This window comes from Nilaparvata lugens, chromosome 1 (assembly GCF_014356525.2).
Source record: "Nilaparvata lugens isolate BPH chromosome 1, ASM1435652v1, whole genome shotgun sequence".
NCBI classification, from domain to species: Eukaryota; Metazoa; Arthropoda; class Insecta; order Hemiptera; family Delphacidae; genus Nilaparvata; species Nilaparvata lugens.
Window position 1 is genome coordinate 43,043,192 of NC_052504.1, and position 16,185 is coordinate 43,059,376.

The 16,185-nt window shown below is 37.2% G+C and overlaps 2 protein-coding genes across 2 annotated transcripts in view; both read right to left on the minus strand.

Moving 5' to 3' along the window:
• LOC111052686 (thioredoxin domain-containing protein 5 homolog) overlaps nucleotides 1–16,185 on the minus strand; it is a 57,953-nt gene that overhangs the window by 9,303 nt on the left and 32,465 nt on the right. Inside the window, exon 3 of the mRNA XM_022339436.2 lies at nucleotides 302–410. Within this exon, the coding sequence (XP_022195128.1) occupies nucleotides 302–410 (109 nt within the window). The remainder of the gene's footprint in view (nucleotides 1–301; nucleotides 411–16,185) is intronic.
• On the minus strand, nucleotides 13,904–14,715 carry LOC120352677. The gene is made up of 2 exons (XM_039434379.1): nucleotides 14,042–14,715; nucleotides 13,904–13,991 (listed from the first exon to the last, which is right to left on the minus strand). Exon 1 carries the CDS (start codon nucleotides 14,484–14,486, stop codon nucleotides 14,079–14,081), a length of 408 nt encoding a protein of 135 aa, XP_039290313.1. The 5' UTR covers nucleotides 14,487–14,715; the 3' UTR covers nucleotides 13,904–13,991; nucleotides 14,042–14,078.

Here is a 16,185-nt window from a genome sequence, read left to right on the forward strand (position 1 = left end):
ACAGCTTCATTGGCAGTTATAAATTGAGTTAAAACTGAATGTACATGTCTAATGACACGAAATAAAATATGAAAAACACTTACGTGGCACCGAGCTAATACGATGGTGAGACAGAACATAACTGAAAGATAATTGATTCTTTGTCATGACTAATAAACTCAATCTAGATATTCGTTTCATTCCTTTCCATTGCTTTACCTATTGACAATTTATATGATTTTGATAACCAAATATTTCAATAAATTATTGATTAATTCGAGAACAGTATTTTTATTTAGGAAAATCGATGAGATTCACTGGCCTCTCTATCGCTTCCAAGCTGGATATTAATAAATGTAGTAAGAGATGGAAGATCACGAGTTCCTCGGAATTTCACTCCAACTGTCTTTCCTTTGAGGTAGAATAGCAATCTGTGAATTAATACAATAATATTAGTTATACTTATGCAATAGTACAAATTTTGAAAGAAAATTTGGACTGTACCAAGTGATATTAAGCAATAAGATAGCTTGATATATTTTCTATTGCACATGATACAGATTAATAGCTACAGATTTCTCATTAACCGTTTCCTACCTTTAAAACTGAATAGAAGAAGTTGTGTATTACATATTGAAGAGATTTATCTTCTGTTTGAAAGGTTTATGAATACGGTTATCAATGGAATACGATAACGTTGAAATGTCCTCCTTAGCTACGCGTAATGGCTGGCATCTGAGAGATTCATTTTTCCATTATTTTGGCGCACAAATCGAGCTTCGCGATTTGAGTCGCGGTAGTGTGAGTAGTGTCTTAAAAATAATTGTCTATATCAACCAAGTTGAAGTCAGAGTTCAGTGACGACTGCAGCTTTAGTTCCTATGAGAAGTCAATAAATACCATGAGCAAAACACATACATAATACTCCAATATCAATTTTATTAACATTGGATCCAATTCTAACTAGAAATACTAACGGATTTGGCTCGCGGATTTGGCCTGTCTTGGCTCGGCTAGGTAGAAATCCGTGAGTGTGTAGGCGATATTATTGCGAGCCGAGCCGAGCCAAATCCGTCCAGGGCTACTGGCGCGGCTCGGCTCGGCTCGGCTTGGGCGAAATCCGAGAGTGTGTAGGCTCTCCCGGCCGGACACGTGTAGTTACCAAAAATCTAAATCGCCTAAAAATCGAGATAACAAAATTTTGATTTCAGATTCGGATTCAGAGCCCTCGAATTGGTAAAACGGTTCGCGGGGACTCTAGAATAGTCGAAAATAAAAACTCTGTGAGCACCGTAATGTTATTAATGAAGAATTCTATTTCTATGAAGAATTTGGTTGAACCTATAGCAAGAAAGTACTAGTACTGTAATATAATAATATCGGTGTTTCCCAAAAACTGTTATTAGCTGTAGAATAAACATATTTCAATTTTTTATTCAATAAAAATCAACTTATTTTTATATTATTTTTGTCTACTTGTGTGAAATTTTATTGAGGAAGCTGGAATTGAATCACAATTTTTTTGTATCTATTTTTACAGGATAATATCGAGTATGACAACCTTTTTCAATCAATGAATTGTCATAAGACAAAGAAAAATAAGGGGACAGGGAGAAGAGATGAAGAAGAAAAGTAAAACATGGATAATATATAAAATATAAAAGAAACTACAAATAAAGCACAATTACTTTTAAGTGGCGTTGAAAGATCTGATAATGAAACTGCACTTCAGCGGACCTCAAAAAGCCTACTGGATTCACATCCGTCAGATAGATAGATAGATAGATAGATTTTATTTTACAATCGTTACTAGGCTTGTCGCCTATGGTAACATGGTTACAAAATTACAGTTTTACAAATCATCTTAAATGATAACACAGCTACATAACATGAATTATTCTATTACATTCTCATAATAATAAGATATATGATAATACTTAGATAATAATTCTATATAACTCTAAAATAATTAACAAAAAATGTAAGATGCATAATAATACATACAATAAACGAAAATAAAATGCCATTGGATATTATGATTTACAGGTATTAGGAGGTGTCAATCAAACGCTCCAATACTCCAGCAAAACAAGCAAAATAATATTGTTACTGTACAACGATTATTGCAAATTTCCAATAAAAAAGTATTCACAACATCTACAAAAAGATTGTGGCTAAAAACATATCTATGTATTCTCATTCAACAGAGCAACAAGCCTGGACTTGAACATACCCAAGGTTGCCGCAAAAATAACATCATTGGGCAGATCGTTCCAAAGTCTTGAGGCCGTGACAGTTCTGAATGTTAACATTCATCGCGGCAATAGAGTCAGCAGCACTGTCGGAAGGAAAGTTATTGTAACACACAAGGTCATTAGCATAAATATGGTATGATATGTCATGAAAAATTTGAGGGAGATTATTCATATAAATAGAGAAGAGGAGGGGACCAAGTATTGTTCCCTGAGGAACGCCTGCTACAACAGGTAACCACTCTGAAGTTTTGCCATCAGCTCCTCTCACACGTTGATACCTATTGCTTAGGTAGGATTTAAACCAGGAGAGTCATGAAGAAGAAAAATTACATTGATTTGCAAGTTTATGTAGCAGAATTGAATGACAAACGTTATCAAAAGCTTTAGTGAAATCAAATGTGACAAGGAGAGAGAACATACGGTTGTCCATGGCATTACGAATGTCATCTGTTATTTTCAAAAGAGCTGTAGATGTACTATGCGATGAGTGATAGCCAGACTGATTTTGATCAAAGAAATTGAATGAATTCAGGTATAATGTCGTCTGCTCATGTACCACCCTCTCAAGCGCCTTAGAAATAGTGCAAACTATGCTGATAGGACGGAAGTTTTCAGGGGAGCAAGGACTACTTACTTTAGGGACGGGATATATTAAAGAGTGCTTCCAAAGTGAAGGAAAAACTCCCATTTGTAGGGAAAAGTTGAATGTGTGTGTAATTGCCGGAAGGATAATGGGTAATATAATTTTATAGAACGTTATTGGAATGCCATCAACATCTTTATTATTTTTCCTAATTGAAAGGATAATTGAGGAGATTTTCTCAGGAGGGATGTAAGCAAAGAAGAATTTTTCACATGGAAGTGTGTGATTGGTTTGGTTTATCATGGCATGGTTCAATAATAATGGTGAAAAAATGAAGAGGGCGGCGACGGAGTGGAGAAGGACCTATTTAGTTGGTCCAAGGACACATTTACAGCTGTAGTTCTTGACTTCGGAGGGACAATCTCAACCTTCCGAATGTTCTTCCAGAGATCTGAAGTAGATTGCTTACCATCAAATAGCCGATTATAATATTGGATTTTAGCTCTCCTACAAACTGACCTCAACTGGTTTCTCAAAGTCTTATACCTTACAAAGTCTACACTGCAGCCGGTCCTCGAATGGTCGCGCCTAGCTTTGTCTCTCTCATGCCTCAGTAGAGATATCTCCCTATTAAACCAAGGGCATGATCTACGCTGGACCTTGAAGTCACGTTCCGGTGCATGTTGATCGAAAATTGACAAAACCATGGAGTTGAAAGCATTCACCTTATCATCGATATCATCCAAATGCACAATATCATGCCAAGGCTTTTCCACAGCATCAGCAAAGCAACAGTCCAGATCAATATCCCTCAGATTCCTGTCTTTACTATTTGAAGTATATCTGATGTTATGTTCAAGACTATAGATGATATAGATCAAATCATGAGCTGACATACTGAATGACATTTGACCATTCGATAGGACAAAATCTGGATCACTGACTATCACAAGATCAAGCAACGTGTGGCAAGTCTCAGTATGGAAAGTGGGTGAACTATCGAGAATTGTCATATTCATTGACTCAAATAGGGACCTCACCTGCCTACTTTCAAATGTATCCTTCATCTGGTCTGCATTGAAATCCCCTAGGGTGATTACATGCTGATACCTATGCATAACATTAACCAGGTCGCTTTCAAGGATGAACAATCTACCTGCTTTGGGAGGTCGATATACAACCACAACCAACAAGTTCTCTGAGCCAACCGTCACTTCAACCATCAGAAATTCAGGTGAACATGAGTATAATTGGGGCGACGATGCAACTACTTTGGCCGGAAACTGCGATCGAATGTACACAGCAACACCTCCGCCACCCTTACCGGTTCGGTCGTTCCTGAATAGGGTATACCCAGGGACCTCAAAATAGCTAGACAGAAGACTTGGCTTCAAAAACGTTTCACTAATGGCAATAACATCAATATTAACACGTGAGAGCATCAATTTGAACTCATCAAAGTGCGCCGGTAGAGATTGGGCGTTGATATGACACATCTTTAGTGTGTTTGAATGATCACAAAAAATTGACTTCAGCTCGTTTATGAAATCAGACATATTAATAATTAAGAAATGAGAAAATTTATATATCAGTACAAAAAACCGTATGCAATGACACTATGAATAGTTTTCTAATTGAGCAATTTGATTCAAGAGTTGATTCAAGATTCATATCTTCAAGATATCAGTATGATAATTAAACAGGAAGAATCTCCAATTGATCTCATATTGAAATAAGGATTCTGGCCATATAAATGATGATCGAAAATGAAATTATAGCAGATTGAGGTATAGTAATTGAAATTCCCCCCTCCAGAAAACTGCAATAGAAAGTAAAGCATGTTTTCTTTGAGAAAAAAGATAAAATATTATTGGACTGATATACACTATTAAAGTATTCATAATTTATTGAGAAGGAATCAAAAAAGGTATTAATGCAATTCTGTTAGAGGTGATAACTTATAATAAAATTCAAGGGAATACATATCATCACTTGATGAAGAGAATTTAAGAAAACAGTTGCAACTCACCAAATTTCCTATTCAGTTTCTCACTTCCTCAGTTTCTATGAGTTTTCTAGTTGTATTCTATCATTTGGGTCATTGAAAGTGTGTGTAAAAATTTTACCATTTTCTCTCCAAATCACTTTGCCATCACGGGACCACACGTTCTTGTAGCCGACTTTGTCAGCCACTCGCCTTAAGAAGATGTGTCTTGGCTTGGAATTCCGGTGCTCTTGAGCTTGTGCCTGGATGAAATCACACGCGGCGCTGATAGCTGATGAATTTAATGAGCACCTGCCAAGGTCGGGGTGGTGCACCAGACTGCTCGTTCGCCCTCGCTTTGCGCCCAACGCGGTGGCACCGGTCGATGTCATCCGGCCTTATCGCCAACCCCAGCTTGGAATTGAGGAGGTCCGCCATGGCCACCACACTCGTCGATACTTCGTCGTCCTCGGTCTCTGGCACGCCAGACACTCTCACGTTGTTTCGCCGCTGATACTGAGCGAAACCATCCAAACGGCTGTCACTGGCTATTTGTAGCTGCTCCACCTTTTTTCAGAGCTTCATTCTCCTTGGAGAGTATGTCGATCCTCTCAACAGCAGCCTGAAGCTTGCCCTCCAATGCAGCGGTGACGGTCGCGCATAGGCTGTCACGCAGACGGTCTTCTATTCTCGCCGCAAACCGATCGCAGAAGTCATCGCAGAGTAGCAGCGCTTCCAATGCCTCGGTGACTTGGCTCTGGGTCGTCATGGCAACGGGGACGCCGTCTGCAGCCGACGAGCAAGACGAAGAGGAGTGAGGCCGGCTAGTATCCCCTCTCTGTTGTTGTTTGTTCTGTTGCGCACGCTGCTGCTGCTTTTGGGCAGGTGACGATGCAGCCTTATCACCAACAACGGCCTTGGATCCGAAACGAGTGTTCGGTTTAGACATTAATGTAAAACTTTAAAAATGGATTATACACGCGTCTAAAAGAGATTTCCACTATCAAATCACACGATCGGCTGTAATACTATTCAAAGCACACCTTGTCAAAATTTGAAGAAAAACTGTTTACAATAACCCACTCAAAACACCGATTGAAACGGGAGCTCAACTTCTGTATGTTAGCCTGCTAACATTTCTTATCAGAGAGAAAGTGAGAGAGAGATTGATTGATTGAGTACTTTATTTATGTAGATTACAATATATAATGGCTTATACACTCATACAATAGCTTACAATACAGCAAAGTTTTAGATGAATTCACATAGCATAAACTAAGAAATTAATTATTGACTGTACAATGATATAAAAAATCAATTTGGAATAACTATAAAAGATAATATTGTAATGCATCTACATAAATTGGCAGAGCTTTGGACATATCAATGTCCATTCTTTGGAAAGAATATTAAAAATATCCTTCCCAGTAACTCTCTACCAAGAACGTTCATTCATTTATAAGACTAAAGAACTGTTCACAAATAGACATTTTAGAGAAGTTTCAATATACATGAAAATTTAAGAACAAATCATATGATAAATAAAGTGATTGAAATTATGTAATCAAATAAAATAATATTATTGAAATAGAGTAGACTAATGGTGGATAAGGGTAATCAATATTCAGCAATATACAGCAGTCATGCAGTGGGTATTCTAAACAATATTATCCCTATTTTCAAATCTGGGAAAAGGACTCTAATAGAGAATTATCGTCCAATCTGTTTACTTTCTGTATTTTCTAAGATATTTGAAAAGATACTATATAATAAGATGTTTTGGCATGTAACTCCTATGATTTCTGACTGTCAACATGGTTTTTTAAGGGGTAGGTCTGTGCTGACTAATCTTCTCGAATTTACAATGTTTGTTTCGAGTGTGTTGGACTCAGGTGGAGAGGTTGATGTGGTTTATACCGACTTTGCAAAGGCATTCGATCGAGTAAGCCATAGTGTGTTGCTGTATCGCCTCTCTAGTCTTGGCTTCAGTGATTCTCTGGTCAATTTGTTCAGATCATATTTACTCTACAGGCCAAATATAGTGACTGTCAAGGGGATGGATTCCCCCCATTACTACAGCACCTCTGGGGTTCCTCAGGGAAGTAACTTAGGACCGCTCCTTTTCCTGCTGGTAATCAATGAACTTCCACTTCAGTTGTCATCTAAGTGTCTGATTTTTGCTGATGACATGAAGATATTCCGAGAGGTTGGTAGCCAGGATGATAGCTGTCAATTACAGTTGGATATTGATCGCATAGTTGCATGGTGTCATGCTAATAGCTTGGAAATTAATGTTTCTAAATGTAAGTGTATCACCTACTCTAGAAAACGATGTCCTTCTGCTTACACGTACAGGATTGGTGAAGCGGTTCTTAACAGAGTCAACACTTGCAAGGACCTGGGAATCATATTTGATAGTTCACTTACTTTCTCCTCTCACATTGAATTTGTGTCTTCCAAGGCTAACAGATTACTGGGGTTTGTCCTGAGAAATGCAGCTGACTTCAGCAATGTTGTGGCAATACTGAGTGTCTATTATGCCTTGGTAAGAAGCACTTTGGAGTATGGATCCATGGTTTGGAGTCCTCACTCAGACCAAAACATTCGGGTCATTGAAAGGGTACAGAACAAGCTGATGAGGTTCTTATACTTCAGAAGGTTTGGTGGGTCGTGTCCCCTGGGGTTCCCAACTCAGCGATTGAGGGATCTTTTCCTATTGGAGTCTCTACGTCAGCGTCGAGATAAAACATCTGTCTTGTTTGTTTGGGCATTGTTGGATGGTGCTGTAAATTCTCCTACCTTGCTTGCAATGCTGAATATCAGTGTTCCAGCATTCAATAGGCGGAATGCTAACTTGTTTGCGGCTCCAAGGTGCAGAACAGTGCACCATTTTTTCTCACCTTTCATAAGAGTGCAGAGATTGATGAACAAATTGAGTTTGAATGTTCAGCTTGCTGGGTCAGAGAGAGAGGTGAGGAGTGGGTTGCTGAGGTCAATCCCTCATTGATGGTTGGAGTTTGATTGGAGAAAGTCTTCTGTGACAGTGATCTCTTTGCTTTTTACTACTCCTTAAGTTGTGTGTTTAATTATTTCCTCTTGTTACTATTTTTTTCTCTCTCTTCCTAGAATGACTTCTGTTTAATCATAGAGACTTTTTTTTTCATTTCATTTCATTTTCATATTTTCATTTTATTATTTGCTGTGTTTATTTTTTCTGCTATCAAAAATTGTGTTTAAATTTTCTGTTATGTATATTTTTCAGAAAGACTTTTCGTAAAAATTTCATAAACTTTTCATTTCTTTCAATATTTGTATTAAATATTCATTTTTAAATTGTTTCACTTGTATTATGTGTTAAGAGAGCAATTATGGGATATTATCCTTGTGCTCTCATATGTATCTCAAATAAATTATTATTATTATTATTATTATTATTATTATTAATATGAGTTTATATACAATTGATTTTATGATGGGTTTATATGGAAGGGATGGGTGAAGGGAGAAAGTCATGTTATCGTTCTAGGGCTGGACGGTTTCAGTCATTTGCTCCAAAAGATGTTTTCTTAAAGTCAGGATGAAGCTCGCTCGGCTCTCAAAGGACCTGATAGTAATGGGAAGTGCATTCCATGCACGACAGACACTAACAAGGAAGCATTTTGTGAAAATAGTAGTTCGATGATTGGGTATCCTTAAAGTACTTTCTCCGGTTCTAGTGTGTGAAGCATCTATCCTCCTACCTTCAGAGACAAATATGAAATAATTTTTGAAATAGTTCGGATTACCATATTTCAAGATATCTCTAACGAGCTTGACTATGCGAAAAAACCTTTGATCGGGAAGCTTTAATGTTGAACTAGCAATGTGGGCTGGGGTGATATGATCATGGTGTTGGAGAGAGTAGACGAAACATAGACAATAATTATGGCAACGCTGTAGTTTATCATTCAGAGTGACTTGCAAATCATTGAGAACAGAATTACAATACATCAAATGTGGGAAGATAAGAGATTGAACCAATAATAATTTAATGTTTCTAGGGAGGATATCGTGCATTTTCTTCAATGCGTGCATGGCTGAGAATACATTTTTACAAGTTTTGTTCACTTGTTCTGACCAGTCAAGAGTATTATTCATAATAATGCCTAAATTTTCAACTGAGCTACATTCACTAATTTTGTGAATCAATTCAAGGTCAATATTATTTATAAGACGAGAATATCCTATTAAAATGGGTTGTGTTTTGATGGGATTAAGCTTAAGGCCATTTTTCTTTGTCCATTCAACTATCGAATTGATATCCTGATTCATTATTCCAACAGTTTCATTAATTTTTGTTATGGGACAGCTTAAATAAATTTGAAGGTCATCTGCATATGTATGGAAACTGGAGAATTTGATAATGGAAGAAAGGCAATTAGCATACAAAGTGAAGAGGAGAGGTCCTAAAATTGAACCTTGTGGTACTCCATGCATAACGTTTTTTCAAGTTGACTTGTTGTCACCGACAGATACACATTGTTTCCTACCTAACAGATAGGATTTGAACCAAACTAACGAGTTGTGACTGAAACCAAGAATAGCTAACTTATTCAAAATGACTGTATGATCAACAGTATCGAATGCTTTAGAAAAATCAAATAGGGTGAGGATGATGCATTTTCTTTGGTCCATAGCTAACCTTATATCATCAGTGACACGAAGCACTGACACTTTATTCAGAGGGCGAACCAGATCAAAGTCCAATTCTCGGAAGTCTTGACCATGTCATCAACTGAAGGTAATGCTTCAATTTGATGCCATGGAGTCTGAGCCACATCAGTCAGGAAGGCCGCTTCATCAAAGTTTTTGAAGTCTCTATAAGTGATAATTTTCTGTTCTGGCTTAGGTAGCTTAGGTATCTTATGGGTAAGTACACAGTAGATCAAATCATGTCCTGAAATAGCTGGGACTGGGATTTTACCTGTTTGAACAACCTCGTTGGGATCACTAACAATGAGAAGGTCAATGAGTGTGTCTGATTCGTTAGTATGATGAGTTGGATCGAGAGGTAAAATAGTCATGTTTAGGCATTCGAAAATTGTAGTCAGTTGAAAGTAGTCAAAGTTACGATTTGTCATGTTCAAGTCGGTGTTCATATCTCCCCTAACTAGTGTGCGGTTATAACAAGGCATAAGAGAAAGCAGGGCATTTTCAAAATCTGTAAAATCACCTATTTTTGGTGGGTGATAACATATACAAACGAGTAATTTTTCTGAACTGGATAAGGATAGTTCAAGTAGCATGAACTCTGGTATGGGACAATACTCCTGTTTAGGTGTGATTAAAACTTTTGTTTTGTTACCATCTTTCACATAAACTGCTACACCCCCACAAGCTTTATTTAATCTATCATTTCGGAAGAGATTATATCCAGGTAATGCAAAAGATTTGACGGAATACTAGGTTTTAAAAATGATTCAGAAATTCCAATTATACTGAAGTCCTGGAAACGGAAGATTGCTCTGAGTTCATCAATGTGACAGCTGAGGGATTGGACGTTAAGATGAGCAGCCTTGAAAAGTTTTTTTGAAAGAGTGGAGCTTATTCGATAAAAACATACCTGCGTCATTATTACTATTATTGAAATAATCATACCTACTTGAGAGCGAGCGAGCTGACGTGTCAGTGAGATGCATCATGGGAGCAGCAGACCAACCGTGAACTGACCTCAGAACGACACATGACGGGAAAATGGGGATAAAAGTAATAAAACCTAACCTAAATGAAAAAGTCTCTTGGTTCGAGTGCATTCTGAATGCCTTGACAGTTCGGCTCCCTTCACTATTTAAAAACACTAGTTCTAAAATTCACTCAACACAATAAGATGTAGATATGTTGTTATATGTTGAGTTCCAGTGGTGGATAATCCGAATGGTAAAAAAGATGCAAATTGTGGAAGAACAGATCTAAGTAGTGGAAGACCGAGTCCAAGTGGAGATAGGACGAGATGGAGTCCAGCAGTGAAAGATCGAGTCCAGGTGGAGATAAGGTGAGATGGAATCTAGTAGTGGAAGATCGAGTCCAAGTGGTGATAGAGAGCTAGATGGAATCCAGTAAAAACTGCAAAAGAGAAGAAAAAGCCAGCAGAAAAACGAAAAATCTTTGAAGAAAGTTATCACATGAGAAAAGAACAAAAGATACAATATACAACTGATAATGAATAATAAATTCATATAATGAGATAAGGAAAGTATGATTTACTGTGAGAAAGAATCGAATATCAAAATATGGATATTAGTGGAAAGTACTCAGATAGAAGGAGAAAAGGTAATCTACTGTACCAGTGCAAATAAAATTTGAACATGCTGGATAGCTAGTGGAAAAATCACGGGGGAAAAATGATAATAATAGAGAAGAAGAGAAGAGAAAGAAGGAATGTGAGCAATTTTGAATAAATTTGAAACTAAACTATAGAATAAGAGATTGCATATCGTATTGTGATGGAATTGAAGAAGAAGAAGAAGAAGAAGAAGAAGAAGAAGAAGAAGAAGAAGAAGAGAAGAAGAAGAAGAAGAAGAAGAAGAAGAAGAAGAAGAAGAAGAAGAAGAAGAAGAAGAAGAAGAAGAAGAAGATGAAGAAGAAGAAGAAAAGAAGAAGAAGAAGAAGAAGAAGAAGAAGAAGAAGAAGTGAGAGTAGGGATTGAGACAGATAGCATAGAGTCCGATGTTAATGAAGTGGTATAGAAATAATGTATGCATGCATATATGTAAAAGAGGTAGAAGAATGTGCAAAGAGGACTGAGCATGGAATACCAGGACAGGGTTAAAAATCTAGGTCTCATTATAAATAAAACTCTGTCATGGATTGACCAGGTGGAACTTGTCTGTAAAAGAATATTCTCCTGCATTTACAGTTTGAAAAGGTTTGCCCTATTTCTACCACAGAATATAAAAATCATGCTGGTCAAAACTCTCGTTATGCCTCATTTTAATTATTGTGACACTGTAATAATGACATGACTGTGGAGCTCTCAGACAGATTGCAGCGTGCTCAAAACTATTGCATAAGATTCATTTTTAATTTAAGGCGATTTGACCATGTTTCAATTTTCTATAATGAGCTATCACTTTTAAAATTAACTGAACTCCGTACCTTGCACATCCTAACACTCCTTCATTCCATAATTAAAACGAAATCTCCTTCCTATCTGTCTGAGAGCTTCAAGTTTCTGTCTGAGGTCAGTGTGCGAGCAACTCGTCGTGGGGACTCACTGCTGTCTTTTCCTATATACAGGACAGCAACTTTCGAAAAGTCGTTTACCATCACGGCATGCAGACATTGGAACAATCTTCCCGATGAGATTAGGAGTATTGAAGGACGTGCTCGCTTTGGGGTGGAGGTCAGGCGGCTGTTATTGGCGGGTCTGCGGGGGTAGTGCGATGGTGGCTAGTTGCGATGCAATTTGTGGGCTGTGTGAATGTTGTATGAATGATTTTTGCTGAATTTTCTTTGTATCAACGTTCTTCCTATATTATTAACTTGAATTTATTTATTATTATTTAGTTATTTTGTAATTTATTGATTTACTTAATTTACTTTTGCACCAGACAAAAATGGTTGATTTTTATTTACAATTTTATGCATTATTCTCAGTTTCATATTGTTATAGTTCTTTTGTATTATTTCTTATTGTAATGTATTATTATTTGCCTGTAAGGTTGAGTGGTAGAAAGGACTTTCTAGTCCTAACTCCGCCTAATAAAGAGTATTTTCATTTTCATTTTCATTTTCATTTTCATGCATGAGACTAGACATAGATAATGTAAGATTATCTAGCAAGGTGGATGAAGAGAGAGAGAGAGAGAGAGAGAGAGAGAGAGATAGGCCTACTAGGAGAAAATAGTGAATATCCAGTGCATAAAATGAGGTAAATAATGAGAAAATGAAATTGAAGAGATATGAAAAACCGAAGGAGAGAGAGAGTGAGTGAGATTGAAGGGATTGATTCAAATAGCATAGGGTACAATGTTAAAGATGTGGTATAGAAATAGAGTAAACATGCTTATATGAATATACAGTATAACTAGTTTTGAGCATGAATTGAGCTAATTTAAAGATGAATATCAGAATGAGAAGAGGAAGGGAGAGAAGAAATAAAAGAAGTTACAAACAGGTAATAATGCATATGAGAAAACAGAATAACGAATATATATATATATATAAATAGAATATAGAAGCTTGGAATGTGACCATGTGAAAATCACAATAGAAGTGCCCATCATAAGTTCACCGGCATTATTATGATGACTGTTATTTCTGTTATTGTCATTTCCACGAAAAGTCAACTTGAATCCTGCTGCAAGTTTACTATACACACTAGTAATATACAACGTCATGTGGGAGAGGGATTCAGGTTTTGTTGATAAACAGAAATAAATTGATAGCTTACGGATTGGGCAATGAACTGAGATTAGGTAGACGCGGTAGACACTCAGTAATTAAAAAAGGTTACGCATATATTATTAAAGTAAACTTTGGTTTTGGATTAATTATCATAATTCTAACAACAGTGAGAAGGCTTCTATTTTTGGACTATGCTATCCTTAGATGAAAAGTAACACATTGGATTAGCTGGAAACATAATTCAGTTGTGTCTATAGTGGAATACTAGTTTCCTGATTGAGTATCGGATGATTCAATTAGTATAAAAGTTTCAGGATACTGGATGAATTGCTATAACTGAACTGATCTAGCTTCAAAAAAGTATTATATAAATATTTTCAAAAAAGCAGAAATTAATTTAAAGATTTGTAAAAATAGAAGTTGGTAAAAAATGGTATGTATACTAGCTGAGGGCTAGTTTGACTAACAAATTGACTACAAAAAAAAGAATAGACTGGAAACAGAAAGACAGAAGAACGATATTTACATGAAGTGGCACAATTGAAACATTGACAGCTCACCTTTAGTAGAGAGGTGACGGGCTAACACCGTGAGGTGCTTAGTGGAGGTCGGCAAGACGCTCAGCGGTGTAGATGCGGCGTCCAGGTCCCTCTCTGACGGCGTACTTGATGCGGCCATTGACAGTCCACGTGCTCTTGAGCCCAAATTTGTTCGCCACTGCTTTCAAGTGTTCAAGCCGGTGCTTCGTCAGATCCTCTCTTACGGTGATCCCTGAGTTCTTGACCATTCGCTTGGCTGCGAACACCCTCTGCCTCAACCGGTAGCCGTCGAACCTCACAATGATGGGACAATGACGCTCCTTGCCGGCTGCTCTGCCCGTGTCCTGACCTGGCTACTGGATTGGTCCCACTCGATGCGTACGATGAATGTTGTCGATCTTCAACTCCACGTTCAGCTTTTCCTTGCAGACTCGCTGAACAATTTGGTTGGTGGACTCCCCCTTGGTTTCAGGAATTCCAAAGAATCGCAGGCAGGTACGGCGACCATATTGTTGAAGGTCGTCGATTTTCAATTCCGTCTCCTTCTCAATTGCTGCCATCCTCTGCCGAAGTTCATTGTTCTCACCCTGTAGTCGATCCAATTCAGATTGGAAGAAGGAGAAAGCCTCTGAGACAGCTTGGTTAACTTCCTTGCTAATCCTCTGCAAAATTTCGTCAGCCAGTTGCATTGTGTCTTGACAGGGAAGGGACACAGCCTTTTGTGTGGGAGTTTCCTGCTTCTTACCGATGCTCTTCACCATGTTGAAATAGCTGAACAAAACTGTAGTGAAACTAATTGAAGGTTATGAACTATTTATTGCAATTACTGCGTGATTAAAATGATAATCAGAATTATTAATTATAATTATAAGAGAGAGAGTGTAAAGAGACAGGTAACATAACAATAAGGAGGAAATAGAAGTGAGAATGGTCAGAGTTAAATTCATATTCAACTCTTTTCATATTCATAGTTGATTTTCTGATGTCAAATTTGGATTCATCTTTTCAAAGTTTTAAAATGTTCATGTTTAGACCTAAAATTTCAAGTGTTCAAGCCTGCTGCAAGTTTACTATACACACTAGTAATATACAACGTCATGTGGGAGAGGGATTCAGGTTTTGTTGATAAACAGAAATAAATTGATAGCTTACGGATTGGGCAATGAACTGAGATTAGGTAGACGCGGTAGACACTCAGTAATTAAAAAAGGTTACGCATATATTATTAAAGTAAACTTTGGTTTTGGATTAATTATCATAATTCTAACAACAGTGAGAAGGCTTCTATTTTTGGACTATGCTATCGTTAGATGAAAAGTAACACATTGGATTAGCTGGAAACATAATTCAGTTGTGTCTATAGTGGAATACTAGTTTCCTGATTGAGTATTGGATGATTCAATTAAGCCGCGTTTACACCGGAGTTGGCAATAAAAAATTGCCGATTTCGATTGCAGACGCTAGTTGCCGATGGAAGTCTGCAACTTGTACTTGCAACCTGGGCACATAGTTTGTTTTTAGGTCTGCAACCTGCAACTAAACTTTACAGTATGTAGAAAATCAGACAGTATGTAGAATGTCGAGTGCTGAAGAGGTTGTTCTTGCTGCGGCAGCGTGTGTTATTTTATCAAAATGTAGAAAACCGAGAAGATACTGGGTTCGACCTTCATTGCAGGCAAGAGCAAAGTATAGCGGCAGCGATCTTTTAAATGATTTTAATCGAGATGATACAGATCCTTTGACGGGAGAATTGAGATGCGATGGCAGTGTAAAAAACTTTTTAAGAATGTCAAGTGACGATTTTGAAAGTTTAATTGTTGGTATTGGACACATAATTAGTAAACAGGATACTAACTACAGGAAAGCAATTCCAGTGCGAGAAAGATTGGCTATTACATTGCGCTTTTTGGCGAGTGGCGACTCTTATACTAGTATCAGTTATTTGTTTAAAGTTTCCAAAAGTGCGATATCTATTTTAGTGCCAGAGATTTGTGAGGCTGTTATAGGTTTCCTGAAGGATAACATACATGTGAGCAAAGAAAGAAAATTACTAACTATTGTTATTTTTAGATTCCTTTTATTTGTTTACGTTGTGCACTGAGTTGAATAAATCTAGACAAAAGTTAATTGTTAATAAATCTAGACAAAAAAAGTTGCAACCTGATAGTGACTTGTTAATAAAATATGAACACAAAGTTAAGTTAATGTTCCAAAGTAACACAATTCATAAAATTAGAAATAATGTATACATCAAAAAACTCTAAATCAAACAAAGAAACTCTATAGCTTAAGAAATATATAGCTTAGCTTGAGTAATGTAGAGCTTAGCTTACATTATAGCTTACATTGCACTAGCACAAACAACAACCAAACAACAAAACACAAGTCACGACGACTAGCCTGCTTGAACTGAGGAACTGACGCAGCGCGACCACGTGGAGCCGACAGGCGGGAGGGTAG